The sequence below is a fragment of the Dermochelys coriacea genome, chromosome 10 (assembly GCF_009764565.3).
Source record: "Dermochelys coriacea isolate rDerCor1 chromosome 10, rDerCor1.pri.v4, whole genome shotgun sequence".
Classification (NCBI taxonomy): Eukaryota; Metazoa; Chordata; order Testudines; family Dermochelyidae; genus Dermochelys; species Dermochelys coriacea.
In genome coordinates, this window is record NC_050077.1 from 32,068,841 (window position 1) to 32,094,724 (window position 25,884).

The 25,884-nt window shown below is 48.3% G+C and overlaps 3 protein-coding genes and 2 long non-coding RNA genes across 5 annotated transcripts in view; 4 read left to right on the forward strand and 1 right to left on the reverse strand.

Moving 5' to 3' along the window:
• Positions 1-3,042: 3,042 nt before the first annotated feature.
• On the forward strand, positions 3,043-3,995 carry LOC119862440 (hemoglobin subunit alpha-A-like). Its single transcript, XM_038419164.2, has 3 exons — positions 3,043-3,206; positions 3,285-3,489; positions 3,772-3,995. Exons 1-3 carry the CDS (start codon positions 3,112-3,114, stop codon positions 3,898-3,900), a joined length of 429 nt encoding a protein of 142 aa, XP_038275092.1. The 5' UTR covers positions 3,043-3,111; the 3' UTR covers positions 3,901-3,995.
• A 2,373-nt stretch (positions 3,996-6,368) lies between these two features.
• The window catches only part of PGAP6 (post-glycosylphosphatidylinositol attachment to proteins 6), a 76,573-nt gene continuing 57,057 nt past the window's right edge, over positions 6,369-25,884 (forward strand). Inside the window, exon 1 of the mRNA XM_043493543.1 lies at positions 6,369-8,177. Coding sequence (XP_043349478.1) covers positions 8,087-8,177 — 91 coding nt within the window. The 5' untranslated portion in view covers positions 6,369-8,086. The remainder of the gene's footprint in view (positions 8,178-25,884) is intronic.
• The window catches only part of LOC122456037, a 31,505-nt gene continuing 13,804 nt past the window's right edge, over positions 8,184-25,884 (forward strand). The window contains exon 1 of the long non-coding RNA XR_006274649.1: positions 8,184-9,145. This is a non-coding gene — a long non-coding RNA (uncharacterized LOC122456037). The remainder of the gene's footprint in view (positions 9,146-25,884) is intronic.
• Positions 15,373-24,765, reverse strand: LOC119862948 (hemoglobin subunit alpha-1-like). The gene is made up of 3 exons (XM_038420503.2): positions 24,653-24,765; positions 18,485-18,707; positions 15,373-15,644 (listed from the first exon to the last, which is right to left on the reverse strand). The coding sequence occupies exons 1-3, from the start codon at positions 24,748-24,750 to the stop codon at positions 15,501-15,503; spliced, it is 465 nt and encodes a 154-aa protein (XP_038276431.1). The 5' UTR covers positions 24,751-24,765; the 3' UTR covers positions 15,373-15,500.
• LOC122456036 lies at positions 15,560-18,928 on the forward strand. Its single transcript, XR_006274648.1, has 2 exons — positions 15,560-15,695; positions 18,536-18,928. It is a non-coding gene; the product is annotated as an uncharacterized LOC122456036 (long non-coding RNA).

A 25,884-nucleotide genomic window follows, 5' to 3' on the forward strand; every position in this document is an offset into this window, starting at 1 on the left:
GTGTGTGGAGAGGAGCTGTGTTTGAGGGGGCAGTGTTTGGAAGGGCAGAGCGTGTGTGGGGCAGTCTGTGTGTGGAGGGGTAGAGTGTAGGGGGCAGTGTGTACAAAAGGGCAGAGTGTGTGACGGGGCAGTGTGTGGGGAGAGGGGGAGGGAGTGGGGGCAGTGTGTACGAAAGGGCAGAGAGTGTGTGGGGCAGTGTGTGTGTGGAGGGGTAGCGAGTAGGGGGGCAGTGTGTACAAAAGGGCAGAGCATGTGAGGGGACAGTGTGTGTGTGGAGGGGTAGGGTGTGGGGGGCAGTGTGTATGAAAGGGCAGAGTGTGTGAGGGGCCACTGTGTGTGTGGAGGGGTAGGGTGTGGGGGGCAGTGTGTATGAAAGGGCAGAGTGTGTGAGGGGGCAGTGTGTTTGTGTAGGGGCAGAGAGTGGAGGGGCAGTGTGTACAAAAGGGCAGAGTGTGTGAGGGGGCAGTGTGTGTATGAATGGGAAGTGTGTGTGTGGGGCAGTGTGTATGAAGGAGCACCATGGGGGGGGCAGTGTGTGGACTGGGAGCAAGTGGAACAGGAGTGTATATGAGGGCGCAGCGCATGGGGCAGTTTGTATGAAGGGGCAATGGGGGGGCACGTGTAGGGTACAGTATGTATGAGCCAGCAGAGTATGAGAAGGAGGACGGTTTGTGTTACAGGGCACTGTGTGTAAGGAGGTAGTGCGGGGGAGAGTGTGGGGGGCAGTGAATATGAAGGGGCAGTGTGTGTGTGTGTAAAATATATATGATGGTGCAGTGTCAGGTTGGCAGTGTGTGTAGAGGGGCTGGATCGGGGGCTGTGGTGGCAGCATGTGGAGGGCAGTGCCTAGGGGCAGTGTGTGTGAGGGGGAGTATGAATGAGGGAACAGTGTGTGGAGGGGCAGTGTGTATGAAGGGGCAGTGTGGGGATGTGTGTATGGGGAAAGTCTGTATGAAAGCGCAGTGTGTGAGGAGGGGGTGGGGGGCACAGTGGAATAAGAGGGAAGGTCCTCTCATGGATCAGCAACTGGTTAAAAGTAGGAATCAAAGGGTAGGAATAAATGGTCATTTTTCACAATGAAGAGAGGTAAATGGGGTGGGGGCAGGGATCTGTACTGGGACCTGTGCTGTTCAACAGAGTCATACATTATCTGGAAAAAGGAGTAAACCGTGAGGTTGCAAAGTTTGCAGATGACACAAAACTACTCAAGATAGTTAAGTCCAAGGCTAGCTGTGAAGAGTTACAAAAGGATCCATAGAGGCTGGAGGCGCTGCTGCACCCCCTGGCTTGAAGTGGTTTTCATCATACACAGGGTTTTACAGTTTGGTTCAGTGGCTCTCAGCACCCCCATGATACACCTTGTTTCAGCACCCCTGAAGGGATCTCACAAAATTGGGTGACTTAGTAGATGAACAAAATGGCAGATGTTAATAAATGCAAAGGAATGTACATTGGAAAACATAATCCCAACTATCCATACAAAATGATGGGCTCCATTAGCTGTTACCACTGCAGAAAGAGATCTTGGAGTCATTGTGGATAGTTCTCTGAAAACTACTGCTCAATGTGAAGCAGCCGTCAAAAAACTGAAAAGTGTTATGAACCAAAGGAATAGATAATAAGACAGAAAAGATCATATTGCCTCTATATAAATCCATGGTCCACCCACATAGTGAATACTGCATGCAGTTCTGGTCACCTCATCTAAAAAAATAATTAGAATTTGAAAAAGTACAGAGAAGAGCAACAAAAATGATTAGGGATATGGAACAGCTTCTGTATGAGGACAGATTAAAAAGGCTGTGATTTTTCAGTTTAGAAAAGAGACAACTGGGGTGGGGTGGAGGGGGGAATGTGATAGAGCTCCATAAAATCATGAGTGGCGTGGAGAAAGTAAAGAAGGAAGTGTGCTTTACCCCTTCACATAACACACAAAACAGGGATCACCCAATGAAATTAACAGGCAGCAGGTTTAAACCAAACAAAAGGCATTACTTCTTCACATAAAGAACAGTCAAACTGTGGAACTCTTTGCCTGGGATGTTGTGAAGGCCGAGACTATAACTGGGTTCAAAAAATAATTAGAGAATTTCAAGGAGGAGAGGTCCATCAACTGCTATTAGCCAAGATGATCATGGATGCAACCTCATGCTCTGGATGTCCCTAAACCTCTAACTGCCAGAGGTCAGGAGTGGAGGACAGGGGATGGATCACTCAATAATGGCCATGCTCTATTCACTCCCTCTGAAGCACCTGGCACTTGCCACTACCCAGAAAACAGGATACTGGGCTAGATGGACCATTGGTCTGATCCAGTATGGCTGTTCTTGTGTTCTTAGCAGGGGGCCAGTGTGTGTGAAGGGGGGTATAGTGTGTTTCAGGTGACAGTGTGTAGAAGGGAGCAGTATGGGGAGCACTGTGTGGGAGAACTGCCACTTGAGTAACACTACTGCTACTTTTTATACTTTCGCCTTAGCAGCGTGAGCCACCCCTCCCCAGCCCCTGTTCTCCGCCGGGCGCAGCAGACACGGGCAGGGCAGAGGATTCAGGGTTGCGGGCTGAGATACTCTCAGCTGTGACTTCTTGTTCCCGTTTTGTCTATAGTTCAAGGAGGCGCCCGGGGCCACCCAACCCGACCCGCCGCCTCTAGGAGCAGGCTCCATGGGCGCCCCCAGGCTGCCCACCATAGGCGCCGGCAGCACTCTGGACAGCTCTCCCCTTAGCCCAGCAGGCCGCGGAGATCGCTGCCGGGTCTGGCGCCTCTTCGCGGGATTGCTCAGCTCATCGGGCCCCCAGAGCCCAGAGGCACCTGGTGGCCCCAGCATGAAGGACACGCGCCTGCCCCTGCGCTTTGCTCTCCGCGGTGCGCCGGCAGGGGACAGGCCCCCGCTTCTTGCGCAGGGGCCTGCGAAGTGCCCAGGAGGGAGGGCAGCTCTCTTCGCGGGGGTCCAGTGCCTCCTGCTGGGCATGCGGCGCGCAGAGCAGCCCAGCGGGCCCCTGGCAGGCCCGGTGCCAGCCAATGGGAGAGGCGGGGCGGGCTGGGGGACAGGATATAAGGATGGCCGGGGCTGCAGGCGGGTACCCTGGAGGGATTGTTGAGGAACCGGAACCATGGTGCTGAGCGCGGGTGACAAGGCCAACGTGAAGGCCGTGTGGGGCAAGGTGTGCGGCCACCTGGAGGAGTATGGCGCCGAGTCCCTGGAGAGGTAATCGCCGCTGCGCCCTGCCTGGCACGCCGCCCGCGCCCGGCCCGGCCCCCCCTTAACCCGCCTTGTTCTTTGCAGGATGTTCATCGTCTACCCACAGACCAAGACCTACTTCCCCCACTTCGACCTGCACCATGACTCCACCCAGATCCACAGCCACGGCAAGAAGGTGATGAAGGCCCTGGGGGACGCCGTGACCCACATCGATGACATCGCCACGGCTCTCAGCAAGCTGAGCGACCTGCACGCCCAGACCCTGCGCGTGGATCCCGTCAACTTCAAAGTGAGTGACGGGGAGAAATGCGCCCCCCCCCCACGTCCGAGCCCGCAGCTCCCCCTCCCCCTGGGGCGCTCCCCAGCCTCCCCCAGGTGCGGCGCCCGCAGCCCTTGCTGTCCCTGTGCCCCCGCCCCTGGGGCGGACTGCTGGGTCATAGGGGCGCTCCATGACTGAACTGAGCCGGGAGGGTGGGGCCGGGCTAGCTGAGGCCGGTCCGGGCAGTAGCCGGGCGGCCCCTCCTGTGCAGCCGGTTCCCAGCTCTTCTCACTCGCCTGCCTTGTCTTCCAGCTGCTGAGCCACTGCTTCCTGGTGGTCGTGGCCATCCACCACCCCGGCGTCTTCACCCCCGAGGTCCACGTCTCCCTGGACAAGTTCATGAGCACTGTGGCCACTGTGCTGACCTCCAAGTACCGTTAGGCGGCGCCCTCGGCCGGGCTGGCCTCCGCCGGCCCCTGCGCGCAGCAGCCGAGCGGCCCAATGGTCTGAAATAAAAGCCGCTGCCTTGCGCTCCACGTGCGGCGTCCTGCTCTCTCCTTGCGCCGCGCGGGGCCGGGCCGGGCCGGGAGGGCGCGGCCTGCAGGGGGGCAGCTGGGCTGCGTGACAGGGGCGGGCGGCTCTCGTGGTGCACCCCGCCCAGGCCTGGGGGCGGACGGGCGGGGACCCCTCGGCGCAGCCACACACCAGTCCCGGGGGATCCGCGTCTGTGTCTTGCGAAGGCCACGTCTCTGCGGCGCTTCCCGGCCAGGGTCCCCGCACGGCGCAGCCCCCGCGGCTCCCGCCCAGCTCGCCTCTGGCTGGCCCCAGCGGGGGCCGCCTCTGGGCCGGGGCTTCGCGGTGCCGCTGGGTTTTGATTTGTTCTTCATTGAGCAGCCGCGCTCTGGGGTAATGGAGCCTTGGGGGGGGGGGCCCAGGCGAGGACTGGGGAGGCAGGAGCGGGCCCGCTGGGAAGTTCTTTGCCTTGGGGGGTGTTTGCCAAGACTCCTGCCATGGGGACAGGACATGCCCTGGGACCCCCTTGGCTCCCCTCCCCCTGGACCCTGCATGCGCCCAGCCTGTGGCACAGAGTGCGGGATCAGGCCCTCCTTCGGCCTGTCACCTGGTTAATGACCCCAGGGTATGGGAGACAGGCCCTGCCTGCTCTGTGCCCAGCCCACGGCCTGTGGGTGCAGCTGCAACCTGCCAGCCCATGGACTCTTCGGGACTGGTTTGTTCATGGGGACAGCGCTGGGCAGGCGGGGCTGCGGAGCTTCCTGGGGCCAGTGCAGCCACACAGTGAGGGGCAGGATGCTGGAACAATTTGTATAGTGGGGGTGCTGAGAGCCATTGATCCAAACTGTAAACCCCATATATAAAGGAAACCGCGTCAAGCCAGGGGTGTGACAGTTCCCCTAGTCCCAGTATCTATGGCAAGGGGCCTAGGAAAAACTGTCAGGGGGCCTGGGCTCCCTCCCTTCTTGCAAGGCACCTGGTCCTCTGGCCTTCTGCACCTTTGGGACCCCACCCAGGGAAGGGCTGGCAGGGAGCCAGGCAATCCACCTGGGGGCAGGCTGGTAGGGGATGGGGACCCCACTCGGGGGTGGACTGGCAGGTGCGCAGCATGTGTCCTGTCTATAGAGCCTCTGCACTATGGCCCGCTGGGATCAAGCGAAGCCAACGAGTGCTGAGAGGGGAGAACAGGCCTCTGGGGAAGGCTGTGGGGCAGCTGCATGGCCTGGGAGCTCCCTGCACCAAGCCCCTGACCCTTCCCATGCAGGCAGGAGGCAGGGGTCAAACACACCGAATGCAAACCCAGCCCAAGCCTCCAGGCCAAGTTGGAGGGGTGCCAGGAAACAGGGAGGAACAAGGTTTAAGTTAGAGCAAAAAGCAAAAGCTTCTGCCAAGCCCACCCCTGCAAGGCAATGCCCTGAACCCACCCCATGACAGACAGTGAGGGTGCCTGGGTGCAAAATCAGAATTGTCCCCCGGTCTGGCATTTGGAAGCCCATGCTTAGGAGGTGGAAGGGATGCTGCCCTCTGATAGTCTGGCCCCACTGATGTCAGACGGCACCTTGCCCCAGGGTGTGCCTGGCATGCAGGAAGGGGTAATGAGTTCTCTTCAGCCTAGTCACTGGTGCCCAGGGCCCGTGAGCCCCTTCATGAGCAGGAACCAACTAGCTGTCTTTTGAAGCTCCAGCAAATTCCTTTATTGAGAGGTACAATTTCAAATCCATTATTCAGTGAGATGGAGGCTTCTGCTTGAGATCTCTTTCCAATATAGCTGGTGGGCATGACAGCAGTGTGCAGGCCCAGGGTGATCAGCAGGTCTCTCCTGCATCCCAAGGGAGGCCAGGGAGAGCCCAGAGAAGGAGGGTCAGGATTCAAAGGTCATAATGAATGACTGCTATTCCAGAAAGCAGTTCAGGTACTGCCCAGCAGTGGCAAAAAGAACAAGGTAACCCTCCAGTATTTATGCACTGACAGACCCCAGAATTTACAAAGGTTAGGATGGGCCTGCAGAAAGTTTAAGCATCTTGCAACAGCTTCAGACCCTGTGAGCACTGCATCAGTAAGTGAGCAAGGAGCTCATAAGGAACCTGCAAACTTCATTATGGTATAGGATGACCAAATGAAACGGACAAAATGTTGGGACACATGGGGGAAGCAACAACAACAACAACAACAAAAGCGGCCCTAGCTGAGTTGCTGAAGCAAAAAAATAAAAACCGCCAGAGCGTCCAAAGCCGCAATATTGGGACAATGGCGTCCTGACCATGCATCGGTCGGGACGCAGGACAAAGAACTAAAAATCGGGACAGTCCTGATTTTATCTGATTCTGCTTCAGGTTTCTTACATAGCCTCCCATTAGGCGTTTTATGCCATGCACTGAAATCTTACGCACTGATGAAATCAGCAGCTCCCACTGCACCCAACAGGAGATGCAAATGTCCAACAGAAAATGTCCTTTGCTTCAGTTTTCCCTGTCTCTAAAATGGGCATAATAACATTTACACTCCATGTGCTTCCAGATCATCAGGTGGAAAGTGCTGAATAACCAGATGCTTTTTCTTCTTCTCGTGCTGAGCTTATAATGGTTGTGTCCTGCCTGTGGACTCTCGGCAGCACAAGCTCAGAAGTTATAATATATTCAGAGATATAATTAACTGTATTAATTATTACTACAGAGTCCAAACAGCAAAATGAGGCCTGTCCATGGCTTTGATTGGAGGCTGATCTATAAAGTAAGTGTGAAGTCAGAACGACTGGCTGGTTTTGCAAGGTAACCAAGCAAAGTGCCAGAATGTTTAAAATGTGCTAAAAGAATGAAGGCACCTTGCCTGTAAAGTAACCAGAGTTCTGGGAGATGAGACTCATGAACAGGAGGATGCAGAGGCTCATCTCAGAGAAGAAACATCCATTTTTCTAAGTCCCATAATTCACTGACCCCAGACTTACAAAGGAATGACAGAAGGACCCTCTGTGTTGGGGAAGAGTGGTCAGTTGTTTAAGAGAGGGAAGATTTGAGAGAGAGAAACTTTGCAAAATACATTTAAAGTATCCCGGCTCCTTATTCTCCCTTATCTTCAGCTAAACATATATGCTCTTCCACTGGGGAGGGGAAAAGTTTTCAGAGAGCTTTCGTGGGAGTAGATCCAGCAATATCCTGGTGGCCAGGCATTCTAGTTTTTGTAAAGACGTTTTGTAAATAGTTTGAATGTGGCATTGTGATGGAATGGGGAAAATGTCCGGGCATGAGCAGAGTCCCCAATCTGCTAAGAATAGCCATGTCCTCTTTCAATTTCTCTGTTAAAGGAAACCACTATAGGCTCCTGCTCCATAGAAGCTTCCCCTTTCCATTACTTTGGTTTTAAGTGTAGTTCTGATATTCTCTGGGTCAGGGGGTTTGAAGGTAGGTAGGTAGGAGCCATGTGCCAAACCAGCATCATCCTTGCGCATTACTTGGGTGCTATGTATGAAGCTACCATGACTTTCTAGCTTTCAGTGCCTACGCTGTGTAACTTTCAGTGTTTCCATCTTCTGATAACAGCCCAGCCCCCTCTCCAGTAATATCCAGCACTCACTTGCCCCCACCCCCACCATCCCAAATGTGACACTGAAAACCATGAGCTAAGGAAGACTACAGACAAACACGAAAGGTCACAGACAGGATGGCGAGGGCTTTGTTGTGCAGGAGATAAGCTTAGTTCCTGACCATGCCTAGGAAAGAGGCACCAGCAGAGCATCTCCATCTGGATGCTTGCTCTCGGGCTCTGTGCTCCTGGGTCAGCACATCTAACACTATTATGCTGGAGAAACGCTGGTTCTGAATCTCCATTCAGAAGCACTGTGAGGCCTAGAATGGTAAAGAGACAGTAACTGAATTTCAATCAGCAGCACTAGGCAGTGAGGTGCAAACACTCAGCATGGCTCTGAGCTGCGTTATCAGTGCAGCCAGCCAGGGCGTGCCTGGTCTTCTGGGTGTCCAGCACCTCGCCCGCTGCAAGGGGCCGATAGAGGAGCAGCGAGAGCTCACCGCCCAGCCTTCTGGGTGTGGTCAGGAGCCCTTGGCAATGGATAGTCTCCAGGGACTTGATCCTGACCTGGGCTGAGCGCTCTCTAGGGCAAATGGAAGTAGAGGGTGCTCAGCACCTCCCAGGAGTGCTCAGCAGGATGGCGCCTGAGAGGCGAGTTCAAGAGAATGTTGGCATGGCTGGAGGTAAGATTGTGCACATTCTTCAAACTTTGACACTGCAAAGATTTCCCCAGTGCTTAGCAGACAGCTGGGCTGCGTCCTGCTCCCAGCGTGGACACATCCCCCATTGCGAGCCATGGGAGCAGGATTAGTCCAGTGTTGGCGCTTGCATGGGACACACTGGTTGCAGAGGCTCCAGGGAGCGTGCCAGGGCCCCAGGGAACAGCAAGTGTGAAATCCTGGCTTGGCTCCACAGAAGCAGGGGGCTGCAGAGTTGCAGCTGGGACAGTTCCCCACCTCCCCTTGGCACAGCATCCAGCACAGAGCAGGGACAGCACCAGCCCTACAAACGGATTTCAAAGGGAGGCAGACAAGATTCTGGAGCTCCAAAGCCAGGGCGAGAGACACCCCTCGGTTCCCTCAGGCCCTTCCAATTCTGCTTCACACCGTCCCTCAAATCAAGTCTGTAATAAAGTGATGCTTTATCAGGAAAACGGGGCCTTGAGCTCAGAAGAGGAGGCTCCCCATGACACTCAGGCAGAGTAAAGCAAGAAAGATCCACCTCCAACATACCTACTCCATGTCTCCTGGCACCCCCCATCACAGCACATCCTGGGCTTTGTGGGGAAGTATATGTGAGCCTGGTGGAGAGTATTTTCCACTGAATGCATCCGATGAAGTGAGCTGTAGCTCACGAAAGCTTATGCTCAAATAAATTTGTTAGTCTCTAAGGTGCCACAAGTACTCCCTTTTCTTTTTGCGAATACAGACTAACACGGCTGCTACTCTGAAATCTGGTGGAGAGTGTGTGTCTATGGAGAAGGGAGTGTGTATAGACAGGAGCAATGTAAGTGTGTGGAGAGGCGAGGGCATGAGGGATCCCCTGAGAGTGCCAGGGATCATGGAGAACGTCTCATCACTGAGTGATGAGGACACCACTACCTGAATGCAGGATACAGCGTGAGATCGCAGAGACAGCATCCTTCTCCAGAGTGAGTGACCTGCCCCCAGGGTAGCAGCGGAGAGGAATGACAGAGGGACCCAGGGGATCAAACCCTGGACATTGTATATGACCCTCCCCAGGATGGGTCAAATCCCCTCTGTCAGGCATCTGAGGCCTCTGTCTCTGGCCACACTCTGCCAATGCTTGTATGAAGAGCTTATCATACCAGTAACTTCCCATTGAACCTAGGAGCATCCATGGAGCTAAGCATGTCCACGTGCAGGAGGGTGTGTGTCTGTGCTTAGAGGGAAGGTGCATGTGTGTATAGCAGGGGAGAGACTATGTGTGAGTGGTGCAGGGCAATGTGTTTATAGGGGGGTACGTGTCTGTATTTGTAAGGGGCAGTGTGTATAGGGGGCAGGTTAGGTCACTGCATTATTATGATATGTCCATTCATTGTAATATATTATTACTGATTGTCCAATACGAGATCCCAGCTATGGCCTGGGCTGCCTTGTGCACAGCAGAGCAGAGCTGCTCCTGTGTGTCAGAGGGATGGGGGTCTTTGAAATGTGCCCCTCTATCCAGGCCCCAGGCTGCCCACTACAGCTCCGGGCCGTGGCTGACAGCCACATGAGCTCTGGAGGAGTCAGGGCCAAATGGTATAAAGCCCAGGCTGGGAGCTGCAGCAAGACTCCAAATTGACCCCAGAACCACAGGGCACCACCCATCTTCTCCTATGCTCAGATCAGGTCTGTGAGGGGCAAGATCAACATAGAGGTTTGGCGGGGGAGGGAACTGCCACTGTGGGGGAGGTTTAGGGTCCCTGAGCTATCTCTCTCCAGGGATGTGCTGCCAATAGTTTACCAAGGGGCTCTCTTTGCCTGTGAAAGCCCATGTCCCAGGGTGTGCTGTGGAGACACAGGCAAGGGGCTGGGTGATCTGCTTGTTTGTCCATTTAGATAATCTGCTCTCCTATCGGCAAGGAGAGAGGCAGCCCCTGACTCAGCAGCTTCTGCTGGACATGGCCAGGCTCTGCATACTGAGCAAGTGCAGCGTGCTGCTGGCATCATTGCAAAGGGAGAAAGGTGGTGACTGAGCCCAGCCAACCCCCTAAGGCACGTGCTTGTTTAACTCATTTGGACCAAGCATGCAAAACAAACTATGAACAGTGCGGGGTCTTTGACAGTTATTCATGTTTTTTCATCTTTTACCAAAGCTTTGTTTCCTTTTTCCTTTTCTTTGAGGTTTGCAGTTTCTGTGATATTGGTAATAACTTTGATGGGTCAATATAAAGGCATTTAACCCCCTGCCCCCAAACAGTAAGAATTAAATGTTTGACAGTGTTAAAGATTAAAGGCTAGATTTTTAAAAGTGCCCAGGTGCCCAGTTCCCTAGCCATGTAAATACTTTTAAAAATCTGGCCCTAAATTGCTAACGCAGACTTATACTAAACCAGTGTTATGTTATAACAGGGGGTGTGTTTGTGATCTGTGTATGCAGTGTTGCTGTAGCCATGTCGATCCCAGGATATTAGAGAGATGACGTGACTGAGGTATTATCTTTCACTGGATCAACTTCTGTTTGGTGCGAGAGACAAGAAGAAGAAGAGCTTTGTGTAAGCTCGAAAGCTTGTCTCTCTCAACAACCAAAGTTGGTCCAGTACAAGATGTTACCTCACCCACCTTGTCTCTTTGATCTATGGACAGTCACAAACCTCCCTTCAGCTGGTGGTCACAATAGCTGTCTTTCATTCAGGCTAAATGAAGGGAGCAGCTAAATGCATTTGTAGAAGCCACGAGCCAAGCCACAGACCAACTTGGCAAGGCGGAATAGGAGCCAAACCATGTGGGATTAAGGGTTTTGGAATTGTGAGCAAAGATTTGGAATTGTGAGCAAAGAAACTTCCTCCTGCTGTTTGTGCTGACACAACATGAAATATTTTTCAGAATTTTGGAATTTCTCACTGAATGGCTAAGGACGCAGCCCTACCCTGGCCTGGACCCAGCGAGAGGCAGGGAAATGTTGCTGCTGGGTCAGGAGGGTGCTAGGCAATGACTGGCAGTTCCCTTGTCTCGGGGTGAGGGGAGGGTACATGGAGTCTCGAGCTGAGCAGCCGGAGAGCTGTGCATTTTTGTGTGCATTACAGGTAGACAATTCTCACATCACATGCATGCTGGCCCTGACTCTGAAAGGTGTTTGGATCTTTTTGGGTCAGTTTCAAGATTTTTGGGGTGTGACTCAGGAATTTTGCTCTCATAAGGTTGGTGACACTGAGGTTGCCACCCATTTTTCTGGAGATCAGTGAGTGGGAGAGGTGGGATGCCTGGACCAGAAGGAGGCAGCCGCCCCCACTGTCTCCTGCAATTCTGTGATGACAGCATTGGCCCTTCACTGTCCTGCTCCTGACAGACATTCTGACCAGACCAGGCCAGAGAGGGAACCAAATGACACCTCCTCTTCCCCAGCTTCAGCTAGAGCCTGAACACCACCTAGAATGGGAGATGTGGGTTCCTGCTGTTACCCCATCCTTTGTACATTATTTTCCTTCCCCCCACTTTATTTCTCTTCTTCTCTATCTCTCTCCTTTTGCCATTGTGTAATTCAGAGATTCCAGGCCAGAAGGGACCATTGTGAACATCTAGTCTCACCTCCTGCATAACACAGGCTGGAGAACTAGCCCAAAATCATTCCTAGAAAATATTAATGAATGATTCTTTTAGAAAAACATCCAATCTTGATTTTAAAAATGGTCAGATGGAGAATCCACCACCCCCTATGGTAAGTTGTTTCAATGGTTAATTACTCTCATGGTTAAAAAATTATGCATTATTTCCAGTCTAATATATTAAGAGCCTGTCAGAGCCAGCAAAGATTTCTTCCCCTTCTGCAACATGCCCCTGAGCAGAGAGGCAGCTACCAGCAATGCCTTCAATAGCCCTGTTCTGGGAACAGTTTGCCAGGTCCTGATTAGACCATGGGCCAGGCCTGTGTTTCTTCAGTGGTGAACTTGCAAGTGAAAGTTGGCACCAGAGTCGGATCCTTTGTTCTTTTTGCTCCACTGTGTGTGTGTGATTGTCTTAAAGAAACCAGGATTGGATTCCAAGCACAACACCACCAGGAACAGCAACAACAGCTCCAGCCTATCTCAACTAACTGCTTCTCTTTTCCCCTCAAAAGGACAGTTAATACTGGTCAAACAGAGATATCCTCTACAAAAAACTCTCTACAGTTAAAGAGAAATGAATACGCCTTACTTAATACTTCACATTTCAAATGCTTTAGCTGTTTTTTTCTTTTTCTGTGTCTTTAATAAAAGCTTTAAATGATTTTAATGGTGGTTATTACAATGGGAGCTGCCAGCAATAACTTGCTATGAAACTCCAGGCCACACTGAACTCTTTAATCTTGTAAGAGTTTCAGGGGAAGCAGTTTTCAGAGTAGCAGCCGTGTTAGTCTGTATTCGCAAAAAGAAAAGGAGTACTTATGGCACCTTAGAGACTAACTAATTTATTTGAGCATAAGTGTGTGTGTCCTAGTGGATAGAGCACTGTACTGGTCTGGGACTCAGGAGACCTAGGCTCTATTCCCAACTCTGCCACTAGCCTGCTGGGTGATCTTGGAAAGTCCCTTCAGCATCCTGTGCCTTGGTTTCCCCATCTGTAAAATAGGAATAATACTGAACTCTTGTGTAATGCACTTTGAGGTCTGCTGATGAAAAGCTGGTAGTATTATTATTATTTATTAACATCTTACCCATTGTTGGACCAGACCCCACCTTTATCAACACAGCCTGCCCTGGATGAGAGCTGTGTGCATGCTGAGCTTGGGGACAGGGCTGAAGCCTTCCTTCAATGGGCACTGCACTGTGACCCTGGCAGGAGTGACAAGATCAGTGTGGCTGAGCTCAAAACAGATGCACAAAATGACAGTGTGGCCATAAACCTCTGTTGCCTCCAGATGGGGCTGTCAACCTGCTTTATACTCAAACCGCTACTGCTAACAGTGCCAATCTGAGGTTTCAGAGTAGCAGCCGTGTTAGTCTGTATTCGCAAAAAGAAAAGGAGTACTTGTGGCACCTTAGAGACTAACCTTAGAGACTAACAAAGTGCCAATCTGGCTTCAAACAGGTACTGTACCAAACCAACCAGCCAAAGCTAGAGATGGGCCTGCGACACAGATCTGGGTCTGAACCTCCAGGAGGTTAGTGCTGTCTGACACAGGGCTTGGTTTCAGCCCATAATAGAAAGAGGGAGCAACCGTAATAGCTGGATCTGGATCCTGCCCAGGTTCTGAACTCCACTCCAGAATTGAGGGGGCTTTGCCACCAGCTTTGCTTTGAACTGGAGTGAGGCCAACTCCAGCAAGAAGAAAATTATGTGAGCATCAAACACCTGACCAGAAAAATCCCACCACCCATGCAGTTAGTAACATGTAGTTAATAACTAATCCAGCATCCGTGTAGTTAATAAATAACCCATCACCCATGCAGTTAATACCTAGGCAATAGAGTAACTGGCACATTACAAAGCTGGCTAGTTCTCGCAGTTCTAGGAGTCACACTAATGGGTGACGCAATCCATTCTGAAATGCGGCTCTGCCCTGTAGAGTGACTTTGTGGCCTTGTTTTGGGAATATCTGATCCAATCTGACCAGTTGCCAACTTTCACGTGATAAATAAGCATGCTGACTTTCACAATAAGCCAAAAATCAAGCTAATCCCATTTCAAAACAAGGCCAAAACAAGCCAATCACTAAGAACCCCAACACCCTATGTGACTAGATCCCCCCGGCCTGCAGTCTGGGACTATGGTGGGCCTGCTGTGCACCCCTGACTCTCTCCGCCGTGTTGCCCCTTCTTGCCCCTTGCTCCTGCTTGCTGGGAGCCAATCAAAACAAAAAAGAAGCAACAAGCTACAAGCCAAACAAGCTACAAGCCAAAAACTCACAAGCCAATTAAGCCAAAACTAAGCCCAGTTTCTGTGGGTTTTTTTTGCTGGTTTGGCATGTCTGAATCTGACCTGCTGGCAAGTTCAAAACTGTTCTCACTCTCACTCTCAGCCCTGTCCCCTTTAGTAGGCTCAGTTGGGCCCTGCTGCTCTGACACACCGGTGTTGACCTGATCTACCCATAGGGACCGGCTACTCTGTATCAGGGCCCCACTCCCAGCCATAGCTGTGTATGTCAGTGACAGCTCTGTCTCATTCCTACTGCCCCTGCAGAGCCAGCCCAGCTCTGGGAGAGGGATCTGGGGTCTATTCTGACTCATTCAGCACAGTCAGTGCCATTAGATGAGTTCCCACTCTAGGGCCAAATTGATCATGCAGTGACACCTGGGTACATGAAGAGAGCAGGGTGCACAGCTGGAACGGAAAGCAGTATCTTTATTGCCATTGACAATGCATGAACCAGGAGAAGCCCCATGTGACTATGAGAGCCTGTGGGCTGCGGCAGGGCTGGAAGAACAGTCCATTAAGAATAGTGGAGCCCAGTGGTCACCCACTCTCGTTGCATGGTGTGACCCTTTAAGATTTTGAAAGGTCCAATATATATGCAAGGACTTAGGAGATAGTGGTAGAGGATATTGTTGCCTCCCTCTTCCCCCCCGTAACATCTTTTAGGGTTGCCAACCCAGGAGTCTCCAGGAATTAAAGATTAATCTTTAACTAAAGATTATGTTATATGATGAAACAGCCAGGAATATATCCTACCAAAACTGGCAACCCTACCTTTCATAGCAGGGCAGGCACCAGCAGGACAATGCTGCCTGTTGAACTTTCTGAGGCTGAGGACTAATTGGGCAGAAGGGGCCAACTGAGAAAGAAGCTGGCTGAGGCCCTGCACCTGGCTAACTCACAACCCAGCTCCAAGGAGGAGAGCTGGGGACTATGATTTAAGGAGAGAAAGAGAGACTGAAAGGTACTGGGAAGAAGGCCCAGAGGACAGGCTTCAGAGGAACCCTGAAGGCCAGAAGAACCTTTGAGACCATTGTTTGGACTTGTTACCCTGAAAAGAGATTGATCTCAGTGACCCAGCTGGAGGGCTCAGCCACATGAACCCTGGGAGAGATAGAACACCCTGGGGAGGAGGAAACTGAGACATATATATGAATGTGGAGGCCAGATTATCCCACATCTACCTACTGTAGGGCTCTTCCACCCTTTCTTCCTCTGTCAGACATGACCTTGACTAGATGGATCTGGGTCTGAAGCAGTCTAGCAATTCCTGTGTTCTGAAATCAAACACTGATCAAGAAAAATGTTGCTGAGTCTCCCTTTATTCCATCAGATCTAGAACTATATATATATAAATAACATGAACAGTACCTCTCCTGAACATATATATAACAACATGAACAGAACCAGTCTCCTCTCTTCAATAGCTATAGAGTGACTGTGGCCACTTCAGGACTTAGAAGTGCTCATGTAAGATGCATTTATTTGTTCAGAGAGCAGACTGAAGAGCTTCTCCCAGGAGAGGGACACTTCGGTGCTGAATTCATTTCCCAGGAGTTCTTTGCAGACATTCAGGATCACCTGAAACATGTTCTGTCAAAGGAACATAGAGCGAGTGAGACACAAATGCAGAATTGCATTAAAGTTGGTAAATTCTTCAGCTTGAAAGGAACCAATTCTGAACAAGCCCCTAGGTGCAGTGCAGTAACCCTGGAATGACTGGCAGAACTGCCTGCCAGTTGTCAATCCTCTTGCATCCCTTGGGAGCAAGAGCCCAAACTGACTGCCCCTGTTCTCCTCACCTCTAGGGCTGCCTACTCTTACCTCTCTGTGTTACAAAATTAAATTCTTGTGGCTTTTGTAGAGCAGCAGCTCTTGTGCTTATTAGACTTTGGCTCAGATGTGAGGGAGCCACGGAGCTGAGGGTCATCCAGGGCTCTGCGCCCTAGGGTTAAGGTTCATGTGGGTAGGGTACTAGAAGTTAGGATTCCTATGGGTAGGTTATGTGGAGCTAGATTTAGGGTTCCTATGGCTAGAGCTCCCTGCTCTAGGGCTAGGGTTCCTATGGGTAGGGTAATTGGAACTAGGGTTAGGATTCCTATGGGCAGGGCTCCCTGCCCCAGGGATAGGGTTCCTATGAGAAGGATACTTAGCACTAGGGTTAGGGTTCCTAGGGTAAGGGTCCCCACTCTAGAGTTAGGTTTCCTATGGGTAGAGTATTAGGAGCTAGGGTTAGGGTTCCTATGGGTACAGTTCCCGGCCCTAGACTTAGGGTTGCTATGGGTAGGAGAAATTAGAGCTAGGGATAGCATTCATATTGATAGGTTACTTGGAGCTAGGGTTACTGTTCTTATGGATGTTCCCTCCCTAGAGTTAGGTTTCCCATGACTAGGACTCCCCAATGTAGGGTTAGGGTTCCTATGGGTAGGATACTTGGAGATAGGTTAGGTTTCCTATGGGTAGGGTGCTTGGAGCCAGTAGTAGGGTTCCTATACTTGGAGACACTTCACTCCCTGTCACCTTACTAGCCCTGTGCAGCTCCTGACTTTCTCCATGTAAGTTACTGCTGTGGGTGCTACGGGGTGTCAAACAATTACATAGGGGAGGGGAGGTGGGCTGCAGCCAGGAACAGGAGCAGAGGCATCCATTGGATGCTCTCTCTACTGAGACATGGGCTATTCTATGAAAACATTTGAAAAACTACCAGTGGAGGCTGAACCTCATTTTATTATGTCCTGCCCATATTTCTGCGCCTATCACCTGTAACTGTACTAACGGGCTGTTTGCTTCCACTTCAGCATCGTGGGGGGTGTTATCTAAGGCTGGACCTAACACTGATCTCTGCAGGACTCACTAGATGTCTCCCCCAAATCTGCACCTTCCCAATGATCATTCCTTTTAGTTTAAGCTTCTGGAGCCAGGATTTAAACCAAGTGTTAGTGTTTGCATCTAAGCCCATTTAAGTGCATTTTGCTGGTATTTTTTCATTAGAAGTTAAATACTTTGTAAAGACTTTGAGATGAGAGGAAGGACGATGTAGGTGGGGATCTGGCTGTGGGTCCAGGGATCTGAGTCAGTTCCTAACTCTGCCACAGACTCCTGACTTGGAGAAAGTCACTTATCATCCAAGTTCCCTCTCTGTAACATAGGGACCACCCCTTCTTTGTCTATCTTGTGTGTGTGAACTGTAAGCTCTTTGGGGACGAGGACTGTCTATTACCGTATGTGTGTACAGAGCCGAGCACAACAAGGCCCTGATCTTGGTTGAGGCCTCTGGGGGTTATTGTAATAAATGTCATAAATATAGAGAGAAGGGAAGCATAAAATCCCTCCTTGGCAGCTATACTGAATTGCCTTACCTGTAAGGGGTTAAGTAGTTCAAATAACCTAGAAGGCACCTGACCAGAAGGACCAATGAGGAAAGAAGATACTTTCAAATCTGGGATGGGGGTGTGGGGGAAGGATTTGTTTGTGCTCTCTTTGTTGTTCCCTCTTCGGCTGGAAGGAGAAAGACCAAGCAGGTACAATATCTCCTGAAAATATACCTGGAATAATAGATCTAAAACCACAGAAATTGTAAGTAGGGCAAGGAAATGTGTTAGGTTGTCTTTTGTTTTGGCTTGTGAATTTTCCTATGCTACAAAGGTAGTTTTATTCCTGTTTTTGTAACTATAAAGCTGAGTCCCGAGGGGAGTCCTCTGTGTTTTAAATCTTTTTATTACCCTGTAAAGTTACCTTCCATTCTGATTTTGCAGGTGTGATTCTTTTACTTTTTTCTTTAAAAATAAAGTTTTTTCTTTTAAGAATCTGATTGATTTCAGTGTCCGAAGACAAAGGGTCTGGTCTGTGCTTACATTGCTAAGGCAATTGGTTGATATATTATTCTCAAGTCTCCCCACGAAAGGGGGTGAAGGGGCCTGGGGGGATAGGGATTCCAAGTAACCCTTCCCTGAATTTTTGTATAAATCATTTGGTAGTGGCAGGAATACCGTTCAAGGACAAGGAAAGGAATTTGTGCCTTGGGGAAGTTTTAACCTAAGCTGGTAGAATAGAAGCTTAGGGGATCCTTCATGAGGGTCCCCACATCTGCACCCCAGAGTTCAGAGTTGGGTGGGGGGAACCCTGACAAGAGCCCAGCACAATAGGGCCCTGATCTTGGTTGAGGCCTTTGGGGGTTATTGTAATAACTTCTGTGATCTCATTTTCCATACATATGATTGCACAAACAATTGAACTTGCATGGCATAGGTCTTTATTAACTCTAATGCTTATTGCACATGCCTATGCTAGCCTCCTGCTTTTTGACAACCATGTCACAATGTGTGAACATGCATAGCTATGCCTCTGGGATACTGATCTGTCGCCTGTGCCAGAACAAATAGCTGTAATCTCTAAACAAAGCATGTTCCCTTGATGTCTGCATGCATCGGTACCTGGAAATTCACTGATGGCACTTGGTGCACATTCTTGTGCTTGTCTGCTAGACGGTCCAGAATTCTGCAGGCCTGCTTCCAATTGTCCAGGTTTTCAGCCACCTGGTTGAGGGCAACCATGACTCTCCGGCCATGGAAACGCACCAGCGGATCCTCCTGCAGGTTGCCTTCAGTAGGGATGGTCTTGAAGTATGCTTTTGTCTCAGGATAATCTGTGAAGAGTCTGTATGGGGAAGAAACAATAGTGACTGAAAATCACAAATTAGCAAAGCAAGCCCACGGTGGTTTTACTGTGGCTTTAAGAGAATCTCCAGAGTGGGAGATGACTGTTGGAGGAGGTTATTGGTTTTAGGTTAGACTGACAGATTGACCAGAGTTAAAATGCTCTGTCTATATGTTAACTATGTATCTAATAAAGACTATTGTTAAATTACTAGCAATGAATTATTATTAAGCTTAGTGGATTACTTGAGTATAAAACAACACATGGGACCAGGAGTGAAGGAAGTGATTAAAAATAACGGGAAGAAGTTTAAAAACAAACAAACCCTAAGGTAATAGTTACTCAGCAGTGAAAAACAAGTTTGAATGAAATAATATGGATCAATTAAGAGTTCTGACATTTCTAACAATGTTGCAAAATGCTGAAAAGGTTTAAATAAATATTTGATTTATTTTTGAGAGCATAGGAATTTACTTATAAGACAAAAAAAGATTGTCATCTTTTTTAATATCGCAGGCATTGAAGCAGTTTCATTATATAATTCATTTGAGCTTAATGTTAGAGAACAAACTGACTATGAGTTTGTCTTAGAAAAAATTGAGGCATACTGTTTACAAACAAGAAATGAAACATTTTTGAAAGATTTCAGTTTCACTCAAGAAATCAAATGGAGGAGAGATTTTTGAATAATTTTTATCTAAATTTTATCTAAAGATGTCAGACACGTAATTTCCAGAACCAATATGAGTTAATGATAAGAGATCAAATTGTGATGCATATACAAGATATTAGTATAAGAAAAAGACTGTTAGAAGAACCAGATCTAAATCTGGAAGAAGCAGCCAGTGAAATACATGCCAAGAAAAGCCTTTCTTGCTATGTGACTGTTCAACAATTTGTTCCCTCCCATTCAAAGATGACATGTGGGGGACCCACAGATCATGTGCCTCCCCCGCCCCCGATTTCTGCCAGGGTTTGCTCGTCCTGCTTGATCACATGGTGTGGCTGGGCCCCCTCCCTGTGCAGAAACTTCCAGAGCCCATGAGCTGCGACCACCATGGGGAGAGGCAGGAGCAACAGCTGGAAGCTGCAGGGAGGATCCAGTGCTTTCTGGGAGGGGAGACTGAGGGTAAGGGGGCAGGGCTCAAGCTGTTCTTGGGGCGGGTGAACCTTTACACTGTGTCCTCCTGTTATCAACAGGTACGGGTTGTTTCTGAGCCAGAGTCTTGGGGCTTGGTGCCCAGTTACAGTGACAACATGCATTTGCACCAAAACAGAGGTGCTCCCAGTTTCAGGCCCCTGTGGACCACCAGGGTGCCTCAGTAGGTCTCAGACTATAAGCTCTGGAAATCTGGCAACAAGGCCTGTTCCTGAGAGTTCCACATCAAAGTTCAGAAAAAGTTCCCATCATGACTTCTTTATCCATTCTGGTTGGTGTTAATTATTGTTGCCCTGAAACTTTATGCTCCATGTTACCAGGAGATAGAGGTCATTGGATCCTCTCCCCAGGTACTAATGACAGTGAATGGTGATGACTTTGCTTAGTTGGGACAGTAACAGCAACAATTCTGCTTAATGGGGACATATCTGGCCAGTGCTGAGGCTTCATAAATTTTTAAGGCCAGAGGCACTATTAGATCATTTAATCTGACCTCTTTGTATAAAACAGGCCACAGAATTTAGTCTAGTTACTCCTCCAGTAAGTTCAATTGCATGGTGTTTAGCCAGGGTGAAACATTCTATTGAGGCTTCTTATTATAGTGTTTGTCAAATACACGTTCAAAGAAGCCCTGTATTTTGGTTCAGTAAATCATTTTATTTCATTATATATTTTTCAGACTGATATATTGAATGGCCTCTTCTCTTAATCGTGACAGCTGCTTAACTGTTTACTGGGGTATCCAAAAGGACAAACTTGGGGTAGGTCCAGGTGGCAAAAAACAAAGTATATTTGAAGGAAGAGGACCCCTTTAATCCAAATCATTCAGAGTGAACTAGCACCCTCTAATAGTGTGACTCCTGTCCTATATTTGTAATAGCCACTATTTTAGCTAGACAAATTCCCAAGGGTGCTTAGGAGTAACAGCTGCAACATTACAAAAGTCCAAGTGTGAACAGATGGGCTTCAAGGAATTTACAAAAGAGTAATGCTCAGTATCTTGAACCAGCATTTTTAAATGTGCAGCAATATCACCCCTCAATGACAGAGGATAGAAACTGACTAATTCACTCCCAAAGCTGTTCAGTCCCTTTGGTAGATCACCCGATGCACACTCATTAACAAAACCTCTTAGAAGAACGCATTATCCTGGAACACATCTGGCCAGCAGCTATTAAAGGGAATAATAGTGTGTCCCCAGTGAATGTAGTGGGAGGGGAAAGGACTCCTGCACAGTGAGCATCATAGTAAACGGCAGAATGAAAGGAACAGTTATATTTTTAATGAACATTATTTCTAAGCACATTTCAGTTTGAATAATCCTCTTCAGCTCAGAGACCAGACAGCAAAGGGGAAAGGCAGAACGAGGGCTTTCTGTCTTCTTGAACCTCATGCCAAACAGACTAGAAGGATGCATGTTGTCGCTGTCCACCAGCCATCTCCACCCCCTTAGTCCAAAGGCCCAGCTTCAGAATCTATGGATTTAGAATTTGAACTGAACCTGGAGTTCATATTATTGACTGAAACAAAACCACGCGCTGAAGATGAGAGGAGCTCAGAGAACAGAGCAGACCTGCTCATACCGTTACAGAGTAATGCCCTAAGTCTTCACTCTCAAGCAGCACAGAGACAGAGAAGGATGTTTCATGGGGAAGGAGAAGAGGGAAAAGTTTCCAGTGGAGTAAAATCAAATGTATAAGCTGGATGAGCAAGCATCTTAGAGAGGTGATTAAGAAGAAGCAGAAAGCATACAGGGAGTGGAAGACGGGAGAGATCAGCAAGGAAAGCTACCTAACTGAGGTCAGAACATGTAGGGATAAAGTGAGACAGGCTAAAAGTCGAGTAGAGTTGGACCTTGCAAAGGGAATTAAAACCAATAGTAAAAGGTTCTATAGCCATATAAATAAGAAGAAAACTAAGAAAGAAGAAGTGGGGCCGCTAAACACTGAGGATGGGGTGGAGGTTAAAGATAATCTAGGCATGGCCCAATATCTAAACAAATACTTTGCCTCAATCTTTAATAAGGCTAAAGAGGATCTTAGGGATAATGGTAGAATGACAAATGGGAATGAGGATATGGAGGTAGATATTACCATATCTGAGGTAGAAGCGAAACTGAAACAGCTTAATGGGACTAAATCGGGGGGCCCAGATAATCTTCATCCAAGAATATTAAAGGAATTGGCACCTGAAATTGCAAGCCCATTAGCAAGAATTTTTAATGAATCTGTAAACTCAGGAGTAGTACCGAATGATTGGAGAATTGCTAATATAGTTCCTATTTTTAAGAAAGGAAAAAAAAGTGATCCGGGTAACTACAGGCCAGTTAGTTTGACATCTGTAGTATGCAAGGTCCTGGAAAAAATTTTGAAGGAGAAATTAGTTAAGGACACTGAAGTCAATGGTAAATGGGACAAAATACAACATGGTTTTACAAAAGGTAGATCGTGCCAAACCAACCTAATCTCCTTTTTTGAAAAAGTAACACATTTTTTGATAAAGGAAATGCAGTGGATCTAATTTACCTAGATTTCAGTAAGGCATTTGATACCGTGCCACATGGGGAATTATTAGTTAAATTGGAGAAGATGGGGATCAATATGAACATCAAAAGGTGGATAAGGAATTGGTTAAAGGGGAGACTGCAACGGGTCCTACTGAAAGGCGAACTGTCAGGTTGGAGGGAGGTTACCAGTGGAGTTCCTCAGGGATCGGTTTTGGGACCAATCTTATTTAATCTTCTTATTACTGACCTTGGCACAAAAAGTGGGAGTGCGCTAATAAAGTTTGCAGATGATACAAAGCTGGGAGGTATTGCCAATTCAGAGAAGGATCGGGATATTATACAGGAGGATCTGGATGACCTTGTAAACTGGAGTAATAGTAATAGGATGAAATTTAATAGTGAGAAGTGTAAGGTTATGCATTTAGGGATTAATAACAAGAATTTTAGTTATAAATTGGGGACGCATCAAGTAGAAGTAACGGAAGAGGAGAAGGATCTTGGAGTATTGGTTGATCATAGGATGACTATGAGCTGCCAATGTGATATGGCTGTGAAAAAAGCTAATGCGGTTTTGGGATGCATCAGGAGAGGCATTTCCAGTAGGGATAAGGAGGTTTTAGTACCATTATACAAGGCACTGGTGAGACCTTACCTAGAATACTGTGTGCAGTTCTGGTCTCCCATGTTTAAAAAGGATGAATTCAAACTGGAGCAGGTACAGAGAAGGGCTACTAGGATGATCCGAGGAATGGAAAACTTGTCTTATGAAAGGAGACTTAAGGAGCTTGGCTTGTTTCGCCTAACTAAAAGAAGGTTGAGGGGAGATATGATTGCTCTCTATAAATATATCAGAGGGATAAATACAGGAGAGGGAGAGGAATTATTTCAGCTCAGCACCAATGTGGACACAAGAACAAATGGGTATAAACTGGCCACCAGGAAGTTTAGACTTGAAATTAGACGAAGGTTTCTAACCATCGGAGGAGTGAAGTTTTGGAATAGCCTTCCAAGGGAAGCAGTGGGGGCAAAAGATCTATCTGGTTTTAAGATTCTACTTGATAAGTTTATGGAGGAGATGGTATGATGGGATAATGGGATTTTGGTAAGTAATTGATCTTTAAATATTCAGGGTAAATAGGCCTAATCCCCTGAGATGGAATATTAGATGGATGGGATCTGAGTTACCCAGGAAAGAATTTTCTGTAGTATCTGGCTGGTGAATCTTGCTCATATGCTCAGGGTTTAGCTGATCGCCATATTTGGGGTCAGGAAGGAATTTTCCTCCAGGGCAGATTGGAGAGGCCCTGGAGGTTTTTCGCCTTCCTCTGTAGCATGGGGCACGGGTCACTTGAGGGAGGCTTCTCTGCTCCTTGAAGTCTTTAAACCATGATTTAAGGACTTCAATAGCTCAGACATATGTGAGGTTTTTTGTAGGAGTGGGTGGGTGAGATTCTGTGGCCTGCGCTGTGCAGGAGGTCGGACTAAATGATCAGAATGGTCCCTTCTGACCTTAGTATCTAAGAATCTATGAATCTATGTATAGTGCTCTGCTATGAACTTTATCTGCAAGTCTGTCTCGTGGGCAATCGCAGTCACTATATAAATATACTCACAGCAGGTATATGCAGTGTTGTTGTAATCGTGTCAGTCCCACAATATTAGGGAGACAATGATAAGACAAAAACACCACATCACCTGTGGGAGAACACTTTTCACAAAGCGGTCACTGTATCTGACCTATGAGTCCTCACCCTCAAAGGAAACCTGCACAACACTTTCAAAAGACGAGCCTGGGAGCTTAAATTCATAACTCTGCTGCTAGACACTAACAATCATGGTCTTAATAAAGTCACTGGATTTATGGCTTATTACAACAATCTGTATCCCATTAACCCCCCTTTTTGTCTTATGACTGCAGGGGTGTTACACCAGGCCACTTCACCTTGAATGGTCTCATAGCACATATTCTATTTATGCTAAACTATCTGTTCCACCTTGTATTTAGCTGGCACACTCTTGAGTACCTTTCCTAGCCCTGAAGAAGATCTCTGTGTAGCTTGAAAGCTTGTCTCTCTCACCTACAGAAGTTGGTCCAATAAAAGATATTTCACAACAGCTATGTTTAGTAGAGACAAGGAACAACAGTGAGGATATCAGATGTCACAAACAAGCACAGAAGAAAGCTACATTTTATTGCATATTTTACACTATGGTTTGAATTAAAATGACAGCAGGAACTAAACCCAGATAAGCAGGAAACCCTTGAATGTCATGACTTACCTGATCACAATTGTTTTGCCATTCTCTTCTGGATTCTCAAATAACTTTGCCCAGATGTGTTGGATATTCTTCTTATCAGCATCAGTTAACAAAGCCATGATGCCAGGAGGATGCTCCCTGATGAAGTGACAAGATAGCAGACAATTTGCAGCCCCTGCTTTTGGAGGAAGCCAAGCATTCTAGATGAACAGACATAAATGTTCAGTGTGAAGCCACTCTTTGACAGGAGGGGTCTGTCTGTGACACAGGAATTACTTTCATTCTGTACTTCAGAGAGACAGAGAGAGAGAGAGATGTGGGATTCACTTCCAAACAGAAAGTGCAGACAGGACCGAATGGGAGAGTATAAGAAAAGCCAAATGAGCCATTCCGGCACAGTGTAAAAGAGATGTTTTCCAATCAGAACTTTGATCAACTTAGAACTTTGGGGAAAGGAGTAAAATCTGATCTTTGCAGCCTGGGTCCATCTCTAGGAGAAAATATCTGCACATTTTGGATGAAGTTTCAACAGAATAAGCTCACTCTTCAGGGGAAGAGAATAATCTGGGGCGGTGGAATGCATGATATAAGTGTTCTGATTTACACTAGGTTTCCACACCATTAGGCTAATGTTAACAAGAAGACCTCCTGTCTCCTGGTGAGGATACACGACCAAGCACCTGATAGTGACAAAAAGCAAAAACTGCTGTGTCCTGCCAGGAAAGCAAAGGGGACTGCATACAATAAGAACCTCTCAAACCTCTGTGTTTTTTTGATGTTCTAAATATTTGAATAAATTGACTCAGGATGCCCCATAGCCATTTCAGAGGGATCCATCCAAAAATGGCCTCTTTACACTCCTTCCCACTTCTTAGATGGTAGAGGCTGGGTGAAGCTCAATGCTGTAGTCCACTTGAACAGTCCAAGTGGTGAGCATCCTCTTTCAAAATTTCAGAGGCCAGTTGGCAGGCCCACTGCCCAGCTCCAATTCATACCATCCCCGGTTTTCTGAGGTGGGATCAGGAAGCCCTCCCCCAGGTCGTGCTGCTCCTGGCTGTGCACTGCTCTTTAAAGCACTGTGACACTGAAACATCAGGGCTATCTTAAGTCCCCACTGCGCTCTGGGGTATCAGCCAAAATGTAGGAGAAAGCAGCAGAATTGGGGGAACATTTCCAGGCCCAGCTGCATCTGAATGGTGGAAGGGAAGCTGCCTGCTCCCCAGAAGATCATTTTCCTAGAGATAGAAGGGTAG